Source organism: Nerophis ophidion, linkage group LG17, assembly GCF_033978795.1.
Source record: "Nerophis ophidion isolate RoL-2023_Sa linkage group LG17, RoL_Noph_v1.0, whole genome shotgun sequence".
NCBI lineage: Eukaryota > Metazoa > Chordata > Actinopteri > Syngnathiformes > Syngnathidae > Nerophis > Nerophis ophidion.
In genome coordinates this window covers 35,791,822-35,813,686 of record NC_084627.1, presented here as the reverse complement: position 1 = coordinate 35,813,686, position 21,865 = coordinate 35,791,822, and the positions used below count along the sequence as shown (strand labels likewise).

The 21,865-nt window shown below is 37.6% G+C and overlaps 1 protein-coding gene across 4 annotated transcripts in view; it reads right to left on the bottom strand.

The window, feature by feature from the left end:
• ythdc2 (YTH domain containing 2) overlaps positions 1-21,865 on the bottom strand; it is a 54,953-nt gene that overhangs the window by 29,289 nt on the left and 3,799 nt on the right. For all 4 annotated transcript variants that reach the window (XM_061876852.1, XM_061876850.1, XM_061876853.1 and 1 more), the window contains 14 exons: positions 18,827-18,992; positions 18,663-18,753; positions 16,077-16,267; positions 12,957-13,159; positions 10,383-10,549; positions 6,640-6,742; positions 6,356-6,518; positions 4,827-4,931; positions 4,586-4,740; positions 3,364-3,499; positions 2,598-2,724; positions 2,445-2,510; positions 825-1,003; positions 501-597 (listed from right to left, as the gene is read on the bottom strand). In XM_061876852.1, the coding sequence (XP_061732836.1) occupies positions 501-597; positions 825-1,003; positions 2,445-2,510; positions 2,598-2,724; positions 3,364-3,499; positions 4,586-4,740; positions 4,827-4,931; positions 6,356-6,518; positions 6,640-6,742; positions 10,383-10,549; positions 12,957-13,159; positions 16,077-16,267; positions 18,663-18,753; positions 18,827-18,986 (1,943 nt within the window). In that variant the 5' untranslated portion in view covers positions 18,987-18,992. The remainder of the gene's footprint in view (positions 1-500; positions 598-824; positions 1,004-2,444; positions 2,511-2,597; positions 2,725-3,363; positions 3,500-4,585; positions 4,741-4,826; positions 4,932-6,355; positions 6,519-6,639; positions 6,743-10,382; positions 10,550-12,956; positions 13,160-16,076; positions 16,268-18,662; positions 18,754-18,826; positions 18,993-21,865) is intronic.

Genomic DNA, 21,865 nt, shown 5'->3' with positions numbered 1-21,865 from the left:
ACTGAGAAAAGAAATGCAACAATGCAATATTCAGTATTGACAGCTAGATTTTTTGTGGACATGTTCCATAAATATTGATGTTAAAAATGTATTTTTTTTGTGAAGAAATGTTTAGAATTAAGTTCATGAATCCAGATGGATCTCTATTACAATCCCAAAAGGGGGCAATTTAAGTTGATGATCTATGTGTAGAAATCTTTATTTATAATTGAATCACTTGTTTATTTTTCTACAAATTTTAAGTTATTTTTATATATTTTTTCCCAAATAGTTCAAGAAAGAACACTACAAATGAGCAATATTTTCCACTGTTATTCAAATTTAATAAATCAGAAACTGATGACAGTGCTGTATTTTACCTCCTTATCTCTTTTTTTCCAACCAAAAATGCTTTGCTCTGATTAGGGGGTACTTGAATTTAAAAAATGTTCACAGGGGGTACATCACTGAAAAAAGGTTGAGAACCACTGATCTAATGGACAACAAACTTGACATTTTACCTTTTGAGGCAGCCCGAGAACCTCTTGTCTTCATAGAGGATGCAGTCTCTCAGTGACACAATCTCATTATATCCAGGAAGAAATATAAGTATTGCACCTGAAGACACATAAAAAAAAATTTAACTACATTCCAACAATTTTTAATTTGCATTTACTTTGTGTTTTATCAAATCAAATTTATTGGCCAATGTCCATCTATTGTGTCTAAAATTATAATGCTGATTTTAAGTCTCCAAGACTTTATTTCTTATATATTTGAGGTTTTAGAACTTTTCATTCATTATTTATTTAAGAGCTTGTTAACAGGTAAGTAAGTAGCCATACCATCACTTGTGGTTGAGCAAATTTTATGCAGCAGGTCCATGATGAGATTTAAGTCCACAAACTCATCATCAAAGTTGTCATGATACAGTGTGAGGACTTCCTGGTCTTCAGTCTTTAAGTCAGCAGTGGCACACTGAACCAGCGCAAGCTCATTCCGGCTATGCATCTCTCCCAAGGGACTGCAAAAAATGGAAGAGAATATTCAATTCGGGGTTTTGTAAGAAACACAACATGTGTACATTTTCAGGTGTAGATATTGTTTGAGGTTTACCACAAGTTCAATACTTGGTCCAATTTTTTAAATTTTATATATAAATGACATCTGTAGAGGAATAAAAATAACTTAGTATTGTTTGCAGGTGACACTAATACCTTTTGTTCAGAGGAAAACCCACAGGAGTTAATGAAAATACTCGGTCCAATTTTTTTAATTTTATATATAAATGACATCTGTAGAGGAATGAAAATAACTTAGTATTGTTTGCAGGTGACACTAATACCGTTTGTTCAGAGGAAAATGCACAGGAGCTAATGAAAATAGTCATGATGGTATTGAATTGAACAAATTTAGCTGGAAGATTCACTAAATGAATGAGCCGGGGCTGGCCAAAACCCCACAAGTAAAACCATCTATCATCTTCACCCTGACTGCCAGTCCCTCTACGCCTCCTCCAATCAAGCCAAATGGACTGCTTCACTGCCTCAATCTTCCAGAGGTCATATACATATGGAGCTCCATCTGCCTGTGCTCTGACACTGCTGTCTGTGTACCAAACAGACATTCTAAAGTAAATGTGAAAGAAGATGGTCTCCAAACCCTGTAGGATGAGATCTGTGTGGTGAATGAACCACATTTCATATCTCTCAAGGTGCGGTGCAAGGCTGCAGCTGTGTGATGTGACTTGCAGACTCAGGTTAGAGCCTTTTGGCTAAACCTCTCAGATGGGAGCAATCCACAAAAGATAGGGGTTGTGGACGCAACCTTTGACCCCCTAAGGGCCTAAATGTTTAAGCGTTGGTGAATAAGGAGGCCAGCGCACTTCGAAAGCAAGAGGGCGACGCATTTAACCTTTGCCTCTGGGACAGAGAGCCGACTTTGCTCCCATCACCCTTTACTGTCAAATATGGAGTTCTTCAATGATCTGTTTTAGGGCCATTGCTGTTATCACTCCGTTTGGCAACGCTGGATCAACTACTATGTTCTTCTGGCATGGCTCTTTAATTTTATGCAAATTATCTGCAATTGTATATCAAATACAATGGCCATTTTCTTTGAGGTTCAGTTACATACTGTATAAACATAACTGCAGCATAACTTGCTGAAGCTAGTTTCACAACAAATTTACTGTCACTAAAAACAGCAAAAAAAGAAAATGGTGCAGACATCAGACAAGCATGCTCAGTGCAAGTTTTTAAGGGCAAGCAGAAGACCCACTGGTTGAGTGCTTCATTTGATTTTCAAACAGTGTTTACTTTGTTTCAAGCTGTTTGTTTTGTTGTTAGTCAACTTTCTACAGCTCCTTGATTGAAATAACTCAACCAATAAATTAATAACATTAATACTTTTACTATTTAGTGTGCTTGTGTGCACAATTGTTTCTAAGAGGACAAAATACTCACATTGAGGACTGGAGAATATCTACAGCCTCTGCTTGCTGGAAATGTTTCGCAAAGTCTAAAGGTGTCCTATAATAAAACAAAAATTATTATATTTTACAAAAGGTAACATTTTCCAATTGCACAGTCACATCATAGGGCAGTGTGATTCCCTACCATCCATTGGACGCCTTCAGGTTAACATCAGCCCCCATGTTAAGCAACTGTGCCATCTGAGCGTGGAACCCTCGACCTGCACTAACCATCAGCGGTGTTGCTCCTGTTTCACTGTGCATGTAGTCCACTAAATACATGAAAATAAGTATGAGGAAACAACTGGTTACATTTTACTACAGTTATTGCAGGAAGGAATGTCATCAATCGATTTTCGACCCTTATTGACTGTTTAAAAAAAAAACAATTCCAAGGTGGAATGATAATACAATATAATTTTTTTTTTTTTAAACAAAATTGGGTGCACAAGCAGTTGGAATTTATTTTGGATTTTCACTAGTTCACACAGTGAAAACTATAAACTTTATATTCAGATTGAAATACTGTATAAGTATACACATCCACTAACACAGTATTTGGGTAAATGTCCCTTAGGGAGTTTCACGTCAAACTACAATTACTCGATTGAATTTGACCTATCTTCTTGGAAGAATTGTTGAGATAATTTAAATCGGTTGGTTTTCTTTCATTTAAAATCGGTTGGTTTCCTGACAAAGGCCCAACTTTTAAGTTTTTTTTAAAGGATTTTTTCTATTGGGAGGTTTGCCCTTTTCAAATGCTTTTCCAGTATAAATATGATAATTTTAGTTCTGGATAATGTAATGCATAGCAAAATCCATGTAAAAACTGACCTTCAAACATACAAAGTATATATACACAACCGACCATAATGTTTTCAAATAAATCGCAACAGGGCAGATCATCGTACCGTTAACATTTTCATAAAGGATCAGGTGGAAAAGTTGAGCAAAAGCTTCTTGGTCTTCATTGAGGAAAATGTTAGAAATGCAGGCATCCATCTCTTTCACCAGCCACGGCTCCAACTTCTCTAATGCATTCTCATTCTGTCCGAGAAGGAGAAAAAAAAATCAGTTACAAAATTGAAGTACAAAGATAAATACACCCCACGCCACTGAAGAAATGTTGGTGCAAAAATAAAAATAAATTTAAATTTTTTATTTTTATTTAAATCCACTTTTTTATTATTATGCACAATACTCAAGTACAGTCAAACCGGTGTTAGCGGCCACCTGTCTATGAAGGTGACTTGCCGATAGCGGCCACAAAACATTTCCCCCGCAGAAAAAAGTACTGTTATATATCTTGTCTATAGGAGCCACCTGTTTAACGCGGCCACTCATTTTAAATGCCAAAAGAGATTTTCGACAGGGTATAGCGGCCACAGAAATCAATATTTGCCATATCACAGTTCGTGAAATTTTATTTCTTAAGCGGGATTTGTGGTGGCCGCAACGGGATCCCAACCAGGGGGTCGCGATCAGCCAGACCATGCAGCCGCACCGGGACTCGGCAAGTCTCATCGAAGCTCCCCTAAGTTTTGCGCAGTTGACGAATCCCCAAAAGTCTGGCATTAATGGAAAACAGCATTTTATTCACATGAGCAAGAATGAACAGGCTCACAGTCAGTAGCACTGTTTAATCTTAAAAAGCTTGCAAAACTGTATTTTACAAACAGTTCACTACAATTTGGGATACATGCACAAGTACATGTACAGTATACATTTTTGTTTAAAGGTCAACTAGTACAGAAATTCAAAATGATGGCCAACCTGTGTATAGTGGCCACCTGTCTATAGCGGCCACTCTCTTCTTTTCCCTTGAGTGGTAACTATAGACAGGGTTGACTGTAGAAAGTCACCATAAAGATTGGCAAAACATTTTTATCTGCAGGAACCTTCTTTTTCAGTATAAATGATCACACATTTTTGTTGAAAACATGAAAAGTGGAGCATACGAAAACTGAGGTACCACTGTATCCGAATCGGCAGACATACAATGTTGCTATATCAGTATCAGACATGAAAAAGGGTTAGTTAGCCATCCCTAATATACGGTACCAGAACCTTTAATAAATACCAGTATACCGGTATATACCGTATTGGACAGATGTGTGTTGACGGGTAGGTTACCTTTGTGTTGATGGCGCCTTCCTCCTTTCCTGTGTCCAAAATATTGCTGCTCCCCATTAAGCCAGACGACACAACATGTGTGTTCTGTACTTCTTCAACATTACTCTTCTCCACTACTTGACACCACTTTGTCAAAAGTTTCTGCTTATCCTCCTCTGAGGGTTCAATTGACAGTAAGGTAATTAGTGCAATGTTAAAGGTTAAAATATCCAGACACAGTACTTTGAATACATTTGCATACTTCTCTGGGATTCCTCCTTGTATTTCCCCATTTCCTTGTTAAAACCAGTCAGCTTCAGAACGTCTTCCAGAAAAAGTTGATTCACTTCAAACTGTCTTCCTTTGACTATAAAAAGTATAGCACATAAGTCATATCAATTGTCAATAACAAATAGAAATATAAAATTTGACTCTAATTTACTGAATCTTTTGAATATGTTCTGCTGAATCATGAAATAAGAAACATTTTAATTGACTAGTAAACTAAAATTAACAACAAGCAACAAGTCAAATAACATATACTGCTTCCTTGGTGTAATGGGGCTAAAATCTGGATTGGTAACGCTCAAGAATTAGATTTTTAGCAGTCGCTTTTCTTGAAAAAGTATATCTAGAAGGGTCTGATTACTCACTAGATATAGCAACACTGACCCGTACAGTGGCAATCATCTTATTCTCTGGCTTTTTTGGCCAGTCCAAATTTCTTTTGTAGTGGGCCGAAACACTGGATACAAAATATTGTGGTACATACTTTCCTAGTGTGTTCTTGCAACATAAAACATTTGTTAGTTGTTTAGTATTACAGACTGAAACATTAATAATACAATACACAATTCTCATGAAAGTTCTCTGCAGTACAGGAAGACAAATACGGATTCTTGAAATACCACAGCTAAAAAAAGTGTTTTCCACAAAATTCCAGGCCAAGTTATTTTAGGTCCAAAGAGGCAGAAAAATCACACTGAAAAAAATTAAGATTTTTACTCCCTCGGTTCTTGGGAGGATATAGAGCAGGAAATTTATTATAATATAAATGTCAGATATACAAAAATATAAACAATCCAGAATGTTTATGGCAGGTTTATCTTAATTAACAGAAATGAAAGACTATTAAAAGAAAAAATTTAGAAAAACAAAAAGTAAAAGCTATTAATGCATTTGATTGGGTCAATTAAGTATCTGTCAGATAGATGGTTGTAGCTGGTCATCAGGGTTCCACACATATAAATGTGGGATTATTCAACACGCTTCACAGATTATCTCCAAATCTTGAAGTCTGTAGATTGGCACCTCAAAGGTTCAGCTTTGCACACATATTTTATGCAGGATTTTTCATGGAGGATTGTCCTGGGTTGTCCAGGATCCTAATGTAATTGACTATTATCTTTTACTTCTTACTCTTACTTTATTACACCGTCAGCGGTCTCTTTCTCACCATATAGGTTTTGGTGGGAAAGACTGACCTGATAGACGGGATCTGATGCACTTTATGTCAACAGCCAGATCATTCATCCATCCATTCTGTACCGCTTGTCCCTCTCAGGGTTGCGAAGGTGCTGTAACCTATCCCAGCAGCATTCAGGCGGAAAATGGTGTACACTCTGGACAAGTTGCACCCTAATCATTTTATCGTAAATTGTGTGAGCCAACTAACGGTATATGTATTGTTAAGCATGGAACCCATTTTTAGCTCAACCCAAATTGCCTTGGTCCGTCACAAGAAGTTAAACACACAAATAAAAACAACAACACATTTAGCATGGTACTTACGGTGAACAACGGGGCAGGACCAGGGGCCAAAGTATTTGAGAAATAAGTCAACATCCAGTGAAGCACTAGAAAGAATAAGTTTTAATGTGGGGACTTCCTGAAGTACATCAAGCATCTTTGTTAACAGAAAGTCTGTCAGACCATCACGTTCATGCACCTCATCCTTAGAAAACAAAGAAAGGTTTTATCAGAAAACTGATAAGTGCAGGAACAGGAATATTACATTCCACATAGTGCTGTGTCAAACATCTTTAAGAACACAGAACTGTACATGAATTCCTCACCACAATGACATGTGTGACAGTTTTCATGCAGATATTTCCTGCCATCAGTGTCCTGAGGAATACGCCGACGGTACAGAAGGTCAGCAGTGTCTTTGGAGAAACCCTGAAGATTCATGGTCAGAAGTCATTAAAGAAGTAAGAATTAAAAAAAATTGCATAATGTACTTATTTTTGATTATTCTTATTTAAAGTCCAATCCCACCCCAAGCACAACACTGTGGAGGCCTAGAGTAGCTGTTACATCCACAGTGCAAGAAGGAGCGCTACCATAGGTCCTTTCTACCCAGAGCCATAAGACTTTACGACACACTTACGTGATTACTGTGATCTTTTTGGGATATGAACCGAGCATGTCATTGAGGCTTGTGCAGCCCTTTGAGACACTGGTGATTTAGGGCTATACAAATAAACATTGATTGATTTTTTTTCATAGTGTGCAATACGGGTATAAACGTTTATTTATTGTTTCTTATCTTCAAGGCTATACATATTAGTGAGCAATATGAAGTATTTATTCCTATTTTATTGATTTTCATTAAGTTTTTTTTCTCTTACTGTGTGTAAAAACCTGCACTGAAACAATGTAATTTCCCTATTGTGGGATAAAAAAAATAATTTATCCTAACCTACTGTCAGAGTTTGTTGGTGACGAACCCCAAGATACAGAGAAGGAGGCAAGCATTGCGTGAGAAAACATGATTTATATAAAAACTAAAACAAGAACAAACCAAAAGAGTACCATCAAAAGGCGCGCACGAGGCGGATAACAAACCTGGCTAAGAACAAAAACACTTACTGTGACACGAGGGAACTATGGCATGACCAGAGTGAACAGAAGTAGACAAAGCTACAAGCGAAAAGACAGGTAGTGGTGACATCGACACGACACCACACGACACAACAATAATCCAGCATCTGACTGGAGGAAAAAACAGGCTCAAATAGTGTCTGGCTGATTGACACCAGATGTGGCCAGATGCCAATTAGCCACAGCTGAGGGGACACAGCACTCAGGGAGACAAACAGGAAACAGAACCAAAATAAGAGTGCTGACAGGAACTAAAGAGAGGAAATACTACACACACAGAGGAAAAACTAAAACACAACCAAACTGTCAGGGGTAAGCCTGACAGTTACTCTACCAAGACGGAGCTCTCTGCTTTTACCATGCTAATGATGGAATCAGTGCACCTGATTAAGAGAATCTGGGAGCATTATAGGCCCCTGCACTATGAGCTGTGCCATGCAAATAATTGTACTGCCGCTGATTAATCTTGCCCAGCGAAGACAAGGAGAACCTGCCATCTTGCAATGAATGAGGGGGCTCTTTGTACAGCCATTAAAAGCAGATTCTTATTAACCAATCATGTTGATTATAAATGAATCAAGTGAAAAAACACCGGGCTAATCTGTTCATATGGCCGTAAAAAAATTTTGGGCGTAAGACCAGCCAACCTGGGAGGAAATTCATTTTGGTCGCTTAAGGCCGTGATCTTGTCCTTTCAGTCGCTATCCAAAGCAGGTGAAGCATAGGGGAGGGTAGGAACATAGATTGCTAAATTGAGAGCTTTACCTGCATGAAGTATACTGCCACATTCTGCCTGTGACTTCTACCAGGGGAATTTCTGATAAACCTTTTAGTCAATTTGTCTATTTTTAGTAACACAAATATACAACCAATCAGAAACTACCTTTTATTAGATCCAAATATATGTGTAACCTTTTGGTTTGTGTATGTTTTACTGGAATGCATGTCATTTGTTTGCCAAAAACTTGCCAACAGTTTTATCTAAAGTTCTTTCAGGCTGTATTTTGGTATATAGGTACAGAAATTTGCACTACTTAAAGGATACATGTTCTTTTGTGTCTTTTTACTTAAGTTAAAATGTTGGTACAATATTGTTTTTTTTTTCTTTCAATATTTAATGTTGTTACATTCAAAATATTGTTTATACATTTTTATTACTATGCATATCATATGCACACTGCAATTTTTGAGTTCAGTTAAATGCCAAATGTTCTAAGATCACGTTTTTAGTGTTTTTTTTTCTTCAATCAGTTAATATAAACATCTTTGACGTTTAAGATGATATCGAACGTAAGAGCGTATCAAATAACAAAAGGAAAAATAACACCACATTAGGGTTGTCCCAATACCAATATTTTGGTATTCTCCCGATTTCCGCCCAGACAACAATATTGGGGGCATGCCTTAAAAGCGCTGCCTTTAGCATCCTCTACAAATTGTCATCAAGTCCGTTTTCCCTCCATACTAACAGCGTGCCGGCCCAATCACATAATATATACGTCTTTCACACACACATGAGTGAATTTGATTGATTTATTGATTGATTGATTGATACTTTTATTAGTAGATTGCACAGTTTAGTACATATTCCGTACAATTGACCACTAAATGGTAACACCCGAATAAGTTTTTCAACTTGTTCAAGTCGGGGTCCACGTTAATCAATTGATGGTAATGCAATGCATACTTGATCAACAGCCATACAGGTCCCACTGAGGATAGCCGTATAATAACTTTAACATTGTTACGAATATGCGCCACACTGTGAACCCACACCAAACAAGAATGACATTCACATTTCGGTAGAACATCCGCACCGTAACACAACAGAACATATACCCAGAACCCCTTGCAGCACTAACTCTTCCGGGACGCTAAAATATACACCCCCGCTACCACCAAACCCCACCCCACCCACACCTCAACACCCCCATCCCCATCTACCAAATTTGGAGGTCTCAAGGTTGGCAAGTATGCTAATTCTTCTGTTGTTTGGATACTTTACATTAGTTTTGGGTGATGCTACAAATCTGGATATCGATCATATACCGAGTAATTACAGGGTCATACATTGGTCATAATTTACCGTAAGTTCTCCTGTGTCCAAGGAGACATTTCCTGATTTTATAATACAATAACAAAAGAAAAAAGATTTTGTGATGATAAAAAATATTGATGTAATAATAATTGTAGTATCCACTACATACAGTTTTTGTACATAGTACTGTTACAATCGCTATTTGTATAGACCCACCGATTTGTTTACATAAGGACTGCTGTTGTAAGCTGTTAGCTATTGTATCTTCCAAAGGTATGTAGTGAAGCATATTTAGCTATTCCTCGTCCTGCAGGGATGCTATTTGTTTTGACAAGTAGCTAAAACACTACAACAAGATGTTTGGCGTTAAGCTAGCCATGTTTTAAAGTACAGCTTGCAGATCAGTGCTTTAGTGTTAATAGCTCCACATACTTTAGCTTTATTTTGTAAGCTCTAATACATCCATTCTTACTCTTCTGTCTTCACATTGATTCTGCTTGTAAGTGCCGTGTGTGTGTGTGTTGACCAACAAGCGCTGCTGCTCCTATACCAGCAACGGCACCACAGCGCGCCTCATATCATTGAAAACAAAAGTACCGGTATTTTTCCATGGCAGTACAGTACCTTTTTTTAGTTCATTAGTAGCGCTGAACTTAATACGTGCCGGTATACTGTACAACCCTACGCTACAGTTACTTTGCAGAGTAACTTGTTACTCTTACAATGAGGTAACTGAAATGCTAACTCAAATTACTTTTTGGGAGAAGAGGTCATTTGTAACTGTGACTTATTACTTTTTTAAGGTAAGATGACCAACACTGATGACTACTATGGTTCCCCTTAATGGAATGAATGAATTCCCATTAAGATCCAAATATTAAGTTACACCTAATTTACCTGCTCTGTAGTCTGATTTGATAGCCGACGGTATGGCCGACTCTTTCCCCTATTTCTGCTGCCACTCTCTCAGCGACAGTGATGGCAGCCAGGCGTCTTGGCTGAGTACAGAAAATTCTGCAGGGTTCTCCTCTTTTGCAACAGTCATCCAGGAGAAACTGTGGAATCTGACCAACACACATGGACTTTGCGTTTACATCGAGCATGGAGATGTGATCAGTTGTTAAAATTTACTCATGGGTATGAACCCCACATTCATTTGGAGCTTTAATTATTCATTTGAACTTTTACTTTGCCAGGGTGGAATGATTACACAACATACTGCACATCTGCAAATTTGCAGTGGCTTTAAACCAACACGACGGGGCACATCTATCATACACAATGTCTCAAAAAAAACAATATAACTTTTTCTTGCTTCTCTGCACAGTATCAATAGTGCGGCATATTAACTTACCATCTAAGGTCCAAGCGAAGGTTGCTTATTATACAACCCAAATGAATTTGAGGAAAACTTACAGTCTGGTTTTAAATCATGGAATGGTACATAAACTGTTAGTTTAACAGTTTTGAATGACCTGCTGACAATTTCACCATAATGTTGGTGACAACAAAAAAAGACAACGCCCAACCTCATTTTTCCAACTAAGAAAAAAATACACTTTAGGATCTTCAATATTTATTATTGAAATGTTTTTCTTACAGAAATGAGAGTGCAATTTTTTTCTATATGTTATTTATTTATTTAGGATACCTAAAAGGCATTAACCTTTCATATACAGTACAATGGTAAAAAATTCTACAGTAAAGAGAAATAAAAGTTTACATCCGTTTAAATAGTTACTTTCGTACTATTATATATTATGATTACATTAGTGCTTAATATTGGCCACAAAATAATGCTAACAATAATATTGTTTATCAGCAAAGAATTTGTGGGACAATATATCACCCAGCAAAATTTTTAAAATACCTTCACTGTATAGTTTGTATTGGTTATTTATTCAGTTTAGGAGCATGATGTAGACAATAACTCTCAATCTGTCTGCAAAAAAACAAATATTTTTGAAAGGAGATTATTGCATATTGTTCTGTGTGGCACTGAGACAAGAATATGTTGACTGACAGACTAAAAGTAACATGTCTTCCTTCAATTACTCTTTTTGCAGTTTTATGCATATATATGTATAAAATACAAAAATTGCAGATCGAATCGTGATTTTGGAGGGATAAATTGCAATTATATTTTTCGGAAAATCGTGCAGCCCCAGTGACAATATAACAACACTGCTGAATTAACACAAAAATAGAACTTACAGGGGAACACAGAAAGCCCAAAAGCCCAATGATGCTACTCATGTACAATGCAGGTGTAAGTCAACTTTGGAACACATCATTCAGTCTTCCCAATATTTCAAACGTTTGATGTCATTTTTTTTACAACATTGCACCAACTTCTGATTATATAAATTTGTTATTAATTTCTTTGTTACTTTAATTCCAAAAAGGTAATGATTTCAACAAATCTAAGAAAATGTGCTTTATTTGAAGACAAATGTGTGCACAGTTTTAACCTGACTCTTGCCAGTTCCATTGCAAACGCCTTCAAGATAGCAAAAAATAATAACCCAATCAGGATCGCTGGGCGGGATTTCATAGATGTGATGTAGTGCCGAAGCAACTGTTTGAAAGTTGAATAACTTTTCGCTCTGTCGTTATTCAATGTGGGGCTGTTCTGTTTTGGATTTCCCAGTGTTGCTCTCATCAGCGTCACGGGTTGATTTTGATGTGAGTGGTTGAAGTAGCACGTCATTCAAGATAACAAACAAGTGGTTTATCCAATCACATACAATGATTTTTTTTTACAATGCCCCGCCTTCTGAAATACATCTCCTATTGAGAAGTCCAAGGTCCTTGTTTGGAGCTCAGCGAACTACAAGGATGTGGCGTGAGTCAGGTTGGCATAGTTTAGAATACTCCCCTGTTTTATAACCAGAGTAAAAAAACCTAACCTACAATTAGATGGCAGCAAAAAACACATTCTCTAAACCTATTGTTTGTTTCACACTTAAAAAAAGTCCATTGCAAAATTTTAGACATTGCTCGAGATATGGAACATTTCCATCGCTGTGATTTTTGTTGTTAAATGAGAGATGATGATTATTATCACAGGTCAAAATCATTGTCAATGTAAACAAAGAAGTGGGAATATAGATGTGTTGCTAAATGTTTACTACATGACCTAGAAGGCCTAGCACAGTAAAAGGAACCAAAGGGTCTGAGCTACAAATAAATGCGAGTTGTGCCATTAAAGTAGAAAAGAGTTAAGATATTAGATACTACTACACGTTGCAGTTCCTGCTTTGTCTACATTAGAACCAAACAGGTTTTGATTGGATAGTTGCCAAACTGGCAAGGAAGTTGCTAAAATGGGACAAAGGTGCAAGGGTGCGCTTAATTTGAAGGGATCGGTTGCATTCGCATTGCAAATTGCAAATGCAATTGTAAATGAATGCAATCTCAACATCGCAAAATCCTGGAACGTGTGATTATTGATATTTTGTCTTTTCTTACCTGGGTTGTTTTTCCAGAACCAGTTTCTCCTAAGACCAGCACCACTCTGTTCTCTCTTATAAGATTGACTATCTCTCCTTCATGTGCATGCACAGGTAGAGATCGTCTGAAACTGTCAAACTCTGAAGGCCTCCTTCTCGGGGGTACCATCAAAACACTGCTGTTCAGGCATCCACTTGGCCTGTTGGTATCAGCGCTGTTGTCTAATGGAAGATAGGAGGACTGTTAGGCAAATTCATCGAAACATGCCCAAAAAACATTTGCATGACTGTAAATTTCCCATTGATTTTTCCCTTATTCTGGGCATTGATCAGTCCAAATAAGCAGTCAGGCAAATCCCTCTTTCTGCTCGCAAAGAAACTTTGGGTCACTCAACATAACTTTGGTTCTTTAAAAATAGATTGAGGCATTTAGTTATAGGGATATCGCTTTGGGCGTGTATCACAATGGAAGCTACTTATGACACACCGTCTGTCAGTGCTACAGACAGGTCACACCCTAATACCACAACAAACCCGACCCCTTCCGCCAAATTATTCATGACAGCGTCTCACTGCGCCTGCAAGGACGGCATCAACGGTAAAACACCTCACTCATTATCAAGCAAGGTAACATTGAGTAACCCAAAGTTATTGTTCTAACTTTGCTCAATGCTTTATGAGAGATAGACTATCTCCCATTGCAGTGATGGCAGTGAAAAAGCTAAGCTCCCGCAGTCCAAATTTTGAAGTTCACACTTGTGTAACACCTTCGTATCCAGCACTATGTGCAATTGCGGACTGCTGTCATGTCCCCTGCGAATGGAAAATCTATGCAGCGTATAAAATTAAATCTGGCCTAAACAAAATTGACAAATAATTTATTCTGTGCAAATCTTTGAGTGACAGGTGACAACAAGCGGTCACAAAAGAAAAAGAAATGACTAACTGCTTTTCAATTATTGTAACTTCTGCCGAGATGTTTAAGGCGAACAACGAGGTGCTCCATCCACTATTACTTTATTGGGAAAAACTGATTAACCATGGGCTTCACGGTGGCAGAGGGGTTAGTGCGTCTGTCTCACAATACGAAGTTCCTGCAGTCCTGGGTTCAAATCCAGGCTCGGGATCTTTCTGTGTGGCGTTTGCATGTTCTCCCCGTGAATGCGTGGGTTACCTCCGTGTACTCCGGCTTCTTCCCACCTCCAAAGACATGCACCTGGGGATAGGTTGATTGGCAACACTAAATTGGCCCAAGCTGTTAAGCTTGCTCTATTACTTGCGCCAACAGACACGCACACTTGACTCAGCCAGTGGCACGCTTAAGGCCACACAAACAGTCGGACAACTCCGACACCACACATAAAGTCTAACTGCGAGGTGGTTACGCTATGATTTGGATCACACATAGCCAATCAATGTCATTAACAGTGTGTTATGTGCCTGTTGCTGCTTTGCAAGTTAAGAGTGGTAAACGCTGCTAACCCTAAATATGGTGAACTGTAAAGCCACATTCAATAATCAGATTTGTGCTTATTCTAGTGTCATTTATAAAGAATTATGTTAATTTATGCATATTAATCATGAGCAATTGTTAGTTGATTACAGAAATGCTTGTAAAAACTGTGTAATGATATATTTTACAGGCAAAAAAGTCACAAGAATGTATACTTTATCTCAAGCTCATGCAACAGCACACATCTCCATCCATTTGTCCATTTTCTACTGCATGTACCTTTTGGGGGTGCATGGAGGCTGGAGCCTATCCCAGCTGCACTCGGGCGAAAGGCAGTGTACGCCCAGGACAAGTCGCCACCTCATCACAGGGCCAACACAGATAAACAGACAACCATTTAGACTTACATTCACACACAAGGGCCAATTTAGTGATGTCAATCAACTATCTTTGGAGATGGAAGGACACCCGAAGTACTCAAAGAGAATCCACGCAGTCACAGGGAAAACATGCAAACTCCACACAGAAACACTGCAAGCCAGGGAATCTAATCAAACCCAGGACATTCTCGCTGAAAGGCACGAGCGCTAATCACTGCGCCATTGTGCTGCACACTCATTGTGCAAAATTTCAATGTTTTAGGGTAGGGGTTCTAAATCTTTTTGACCTCAGACCCTGCTTTTCCACTACAGAGGGGCCACAGCTCACTCAAATATCAACACTGAGTTTATTATCTTACTTTTGATTTGAATTGTAATCTGTAATTATATCTAAGTTACTTACAGTGTTAATCAAAAATATTATTCATTTAACACATAAACCTTAGGCTTCTGTCAGGCTGATTAGAAAAATAAATACATTTACATACAATTATGTTGTGCTAAAATAAATCAACTAAATCATTTATGAATATGTTTACCTAACCTTTCAATAAAATTAAAATGCAAAGGAAGAAACAGCTTCAGCATTTTAGTCAGACTTTTTGCACTTCAGAAACTTTTCTATGACTTGAGCTCCACAAAGTTGGTGTGAGAATGTTGTTACTGCCACAATTAGTGTAAAAGTGTATTACAATTGTGCACCGCTGCGGCTGAGGTTGCCTTAACCTAATGGGGTCCTGAGGCTGAGGGGTTTTGAGGCCCCCCCCCCCAAAAAAAACCCCAAAACAAGCTATTAAACTTGTAATGATGCCAACTTTGGGACAGGTGTCTGATGTTGCTCACGTGTGGTCCAAGGAATGCTAAGGAGGTTTGCATGTTTGCTCAGACACATGAAAAATAAGGAGTAAATTGGTCTAAATCAGGGGTTCACACACTTCTTCAACAGACGAGCTACTTATCAAAGACAGATCAGATCCTAAGGTTGGACCAGGACCTCTGAGGGACAAGACCCTTGTTCTGCTCCATAAAAGCATCCTTTGTGCGAGCCTGATGATGTATGTACACCACCACAGTCTTTGTGTCTTATTTTTACTGCGACAGGAAGTATTGGTATTGGTATCAAGAAGTCATTGCTGGGTGGGAATCCCTCATCATCAAAAAGCAAACAAATATTTTGGATGCTCTCAGGCCACATAGACACATGCATTGCCTTGACTCCTAGAGAATGCATTTTCCCGTCAAATAAGAGAGACAACAAATGAGAGACAATAATCTCTTGTCTGACCGCGTGATGAGTGACACTCACCAGACTGTGCTGCCAGCTTGCTTTTGTTGCTGGCCTGCAAATCTTCATACTCTTTATTGGTAACAGGAAACCTCTGAAGCAGACTGTGGATGGCATGTAAAGCATTGTGGGAGAGAGTCAGGGGCATGGTAGACCGACGACCCTCTAGAGTATTCTTTTTCCTGATGGTGAGGAAACGATTTAATCCTTTCCTGAAAGAAAATACAAATGATTATTTTAATGGTGTAGCGATCTTGTTAAGAATTCTCCATGTTTATATACATTTTCCAGAGACTTTTATTTTGAAGCAATTCTTTGACAGTGTCCCTTCCGCTTCCTTTATAACTTTTGTTAATGTGTGGTAAATTGTTTTCTCTCTGCTACGTTCAATCCGTGCTCTAGTCTTTTATATATTATATTCTTATGATTGTAGAAAACTCATTTAGACTATTAACAGACATTACTGTATTTGCGTAATGTTTGGTGGTGTTTTAAGAACATCATTGGTGCTGTGTTGTTAAGAAGCTACTGGAACATCTCACTGTTAAAGTATTGCATTGCTGCTGCTATTGTGGGTAGTTCACACATTCGATTGTGAAATTGCCACATATTGTCAGCTTGTTTGTGCATTTACAGTCCTGGTCAAAAGTTTACATACACTTGTGAAGGACATAATGTCATGGCTCTCTTGAGTTTCCAATAATTTCTACAACTCTTATTTTTTTGTGATAGAGTGACTGGAGCACATACTTTTTTGTCACAAAAAGCATTCATGAAGTTTGGTTCTTTTATGAATTTATTATGAGTCTACTGAAGATGTCACCAAATCTGCTAGGTCAAAAGTATGCATACAGCAACATACATCATCAATTTTGGTGATGTAGAAAAGTTACAATCAAATCAAATTAGCTTCATGGCATGGCCTCTTAGCTTCATGTGAGTGATTATAATTGACAAAACATGTTGACTTCTCTAGGGCTCATGTGATGCAGTCATTAGACTCGGTTACAAACATGACAATGGGGAAGTCAAAGGAACTCAGCACAGATCTAAAAAAAACTAATCATTGACTTGAACAAGTCAGGAAAGTCACTTGGAGCCATTTCAAAGCAGCTTAAGGTCCCAAGAGCAACTGTGCAGACAATTGTTCATAAGTGCATGGCACAGTTTTGTCACTGCCACGATCAGGAAGAAAAACACAAGCTATCACCTGTTGCTGAGAGAACATTGGTCAGGATGATCAAAGAGTGAACCGAGAACCAGCAAAAAGCATGTCTGCAATGAATTGGAAGTTGCTGAAACACAGGTGTCAGTGTCCACATTCAAGCGTGTTTTACCAGAAGCTTGTGGATGGCTACCAAAAGCGCCTTATTCCAGTGAAACTTGCCAAGGGACATGTAACCAAATATTAACATTGCTGTATGTATACTTTTGACCCAGCAGATTTGGTCACACTTTCAGTAAAACCATAATAAATTAATAAAAGAACCAAACTTCTTTTGTGACCAACAAGTATGTGCTCCAAAAACTCTATCAAAAAACATAAGAGTTGTAGAAATTATTGGAAACCCAAGACAGCGATGACATTATGTTTTTTATAAGTGTATGTACATTTTTGACCATGACTGTATGTTTTCTGATCATTATATTGTTTCTCTAGTACATATATACTTTAGACATATCCATAGGCATAAGATATAGATATGTGTTTAATTTGATAACAGAAATATGAAAAAGTATTTTACTTGCGTATTACAGACACTAACCCAAATTAAATGAAAGTCCAGCTGCGTATACTCAAACATGCACCATTAAAGTTGACGAGTCCAACCGAGGTCCACGTGTTCTCTGACCTGTACCCCAACATGGTCAATATCCTCATAAACCAGTCTCAAGAGTGCAATATTTAACAGACCTTCTTTCCCTGTTTTGGTGGCTGGGGGAAAAATAATGGGGTTTTTTTGTCTCTTGAATGACGCGCTTGGGTTAGACCTGAATTTGGAGTGCGCTTAATTGTTTTGCATTATAAGATGACAAAAAAATGATAAACAAGATGTAATCTAGTAGTAAAATACAAATACAAATAGTGTGGCACGGTTGCCACCCAAGATTCTCCCTTATCCGTGCTAACAGACAGTTTCCCCTCCAATTTTTCATATGGATGAAAAAACACCAAAACTCCTTGAGCATTCAGTGGCGCACATGCGAGCGACAGCAGACGTGCACACTGTTATGCGCTCATCTTTTTATTCGATTTTGTGCGCGGCCTAGATTTGCTGTGTGCAGAGGACGCGTGAGCAGTGTGCAATTGCACAGGCGCGTACCTTAGAGGAAACGTTGCTCACAGGTTTATATACTCTCCTTAATGCAAACACCCACCTATACTTATGTGACTTACAACTTCTGACACTAACAAGCCCACACACAAAGAAAGCTCCTCAAACACCTAATTCTGTCACGTACATACGGTATATACAGATATCAGTATTTGCCCTACCTTTACATTAGGGGGTACATGCGTGTACATGTCTCAATGCCTTTTTGACTTTATTAGCACACAGTAAGCTTTAAAGCTTAACACTTAAAGTAAGGGTGAGGCTTACTTACCCTTTGCTTTTTGAAATGTAACCCAGATTCTGTGCTTTACGATGAATGAAAGCCCTCTCCGTTGACGAAAACGAGGAGGGAAACTGCATCTCTGTCAGTTCACAGAAAATAATACATTTTACCACACACCTGTTTTATGTTCAAACGCGATCCCTCATGTATACCTTTCTGCTCACTGTAACGAAACCTCTCGAGGGAGAGGTTGATGGATATTTTGACTTCTTCACCGATGTGAATTTCTTTGAAGCGACTCGAGACGGAAGAACGATGAGGCTTTTCCAGACTCTTGCCTGGGTGTTGTGGGGCTACACCATAATTTGGCATGGTGCACTGCAATACAACATCAAATTAGTGCACGCACAACATGGTTCTTGTGTTCACAAAATATTAGTTTCCCCAAACACAAACATGCATAGCTTAGTTGAATGAAATGCACTCCTCAACAGTTACACCAGGGTTCTCACAATGCATTATTTGATTCTGATATCTATACCTTTCCTTGACTCTTGATACCACAATAAAACTGTAAGAAACTGAAGTGATGTACTTTTAAATTCACTACTTTATTTAGGAGTGTTTCAAAGTGTGAAGTATTTAAGATCTCTGTGCTTCAACATCTTTTTGCACAAAATTCAATTTGCAGCATCAGCTGCCAAGAATAAACTATATATTAAAAAAAGAACAGCAGTGTTCTATAACCTCTCAGTTAGGGATTTAACAATATGAAAAGTTCATATCCCACTTATTGTGACCAAAATTTTCACGGTCATCATTATTATTATTATTGTGGTATTTTTATATGTGCTCATAACATATTTAAAAACATGTATAATAAATTGTCACGCAATATAATGTATTGGCAGAAAATACATTAAATATTATTCTGTATTCTTAAGAGTAGGGCTGGGCGATATGGCCTTTTATTAATATCTCAATATTTTTAAGCCATGTCACGATACACGCTATATATCTCCATATTTTTCCATAGCCTTGAATGAACACTTGATGCTTATAATCACAGCAGTATGATGATCCTACATGTCTACATTAAAACATTCTTGTTTATACTGCATTAATATATGCTCATTTCAAACTTTCATGCAGAGACGGAAATCACAACTAAATCAATGTACCAAAACTGTATTTATTAAACAGTTATTAAGCAGTGGCACAAACATTCACGTAATTTCAAAACAGAAAGTGCAAGATTGTCAGAGACATTTTAAAACAAGCTATTACTGCACTTTTGTGCATGATGTCCCTAAGATGACATATCATAACAACACTAAATTAAAGTGCACATGTTGTACAGAACGCCACTACAATAGTTTAAAACAAATAAAGTGTACTTTTGTGCATGATGTCACACAAGATATTTCAATAACTGTCAAATAAAAATCAGCTGCATATTAGGACATCAAATAATGTATGTCCTTCGCTACGTGGTAGGTTACTGTGGACGTTATCTCCATCTGTTGTTGACTAATTTTTTCATACGGTGTTGATCTGGAAATGGTTGCTTTGGAATTTTGTCGTATGGCACCGACAAGAGATGTTGACATGCAGAGTTTCAAACTTTCTTCTTTCTCTAGCGGGTGACTTTTCAAAGGATGCTACAAATTAGCAGTAGGCGCTACTTTTTGTAACAACGCTTTTGCCGCATACTTGTTCGACATCTTCCCGCTTGAAGCCTAACCACCGCCAGACGATGTTTTTCTTACGAATTAATTCTTCCTTCATTTGTTACCAGATTCGCACCTTCTTTCTCTCGTATTACCACTCGCATCTCTCCGCTATCATCACAGCTAATGTTACCCATGCTGCTACCTCTCTGATCAACGAGGGCGTATGACGCGACAGTATTTGACGTATGTAAGAAGGTGCACTTGTTTTACTGTATGTCTCTGTGAGAAGGAGCGACAAGAAAGAGTGAGAAACGCATGCAGTGTAATGTTAAAAGCAACTGCGTGAGAAGGTATACTCGAATATCACGATGTAGTCATTCTCTATATCGCACAGTGACAAACCCTCGATATATCGAGTTTATTCGATATATCACCGAGCCCTACCTAATAGCCATATTTTATTTGAGTGTTTAAATGTTTATTTTTTTCCCATTTGAATTTCGAAAAGTTTAGAGTTTTTTTGTTGATAAATAAATAAATGTTCACTTTGCTCATGAATGGTTTAAGTGACATCAGTTTACTTTCTGATGTAGACAGGTTTGTCTTTTATACCATGAATTGATTAACGTAAACCCCGACTTAAACAAGTTGAAAAACTTATTCAGGTGTTACCATTAAGTGGTCAATTGTACGGAATATGTACTGTACTGTGCAATCTACTAATAAAAGTTTCAATCAATCAATGGTAATAAATATCTGGACACCTTTGTGTTATATTCCTCTGAATATAGATCAATCTATCTTTGTAAGAGATCCAAAATGATACACATTTTGAAATTTGGATTAATCATTTGCATAATTAAAATTGGTTAAGGACATACACAATTTGATTTCCTATTGTGCAGCTAATTTTTATTTGAAAGTTTTTTATATATCTTGTCTGACATCATGCACAAAAGTGCCCTTTATTTGTTTTAAAACATTGTAGTGGCCTTCTGTACAAAAAGTGCACTTAATTTAGTGTTGTTTTGATATGTCATCTTAGTGACATCATGCACCAAAGTGCAGTCATAGCTTGCTTTAACATGTCTCTGACAATCTTGCACTTTCTGTTTTGAAATGACATGAATGTTTGTGCCACTGCTTTTTTTTCCATTTATTTATTTCAGGCAATGACATAAAAAAATAATGATTAACAAAAGTACAAAGTTGACAACACATAATAATATAAATTAATACAGTGCAAAAGTATAGTATGTAATGCATGATTGTCCAGTTTTGCCTGAAAGGGAGTGGGAAGAAGATAACTTATTTAATCCCACCCCCAGTTCTCCATTCAGTGATTATTCACATGACTTTCACTGTTACTTTGTTTTAGGGTTATAATACAAATGTTGTATCATAGTGGCATTACCACAGGCAACAATAATTATTACACTGTAATAATAATTTGTATCAACAGTGTAGGAATAATGAATATGCCAACAATGGTAATAGACAACATGGCAATAGACAACATGGCAATAATGGTAAGGAAACATTGAGCACATGATAACACTTTGAGACGGAGTACAACAG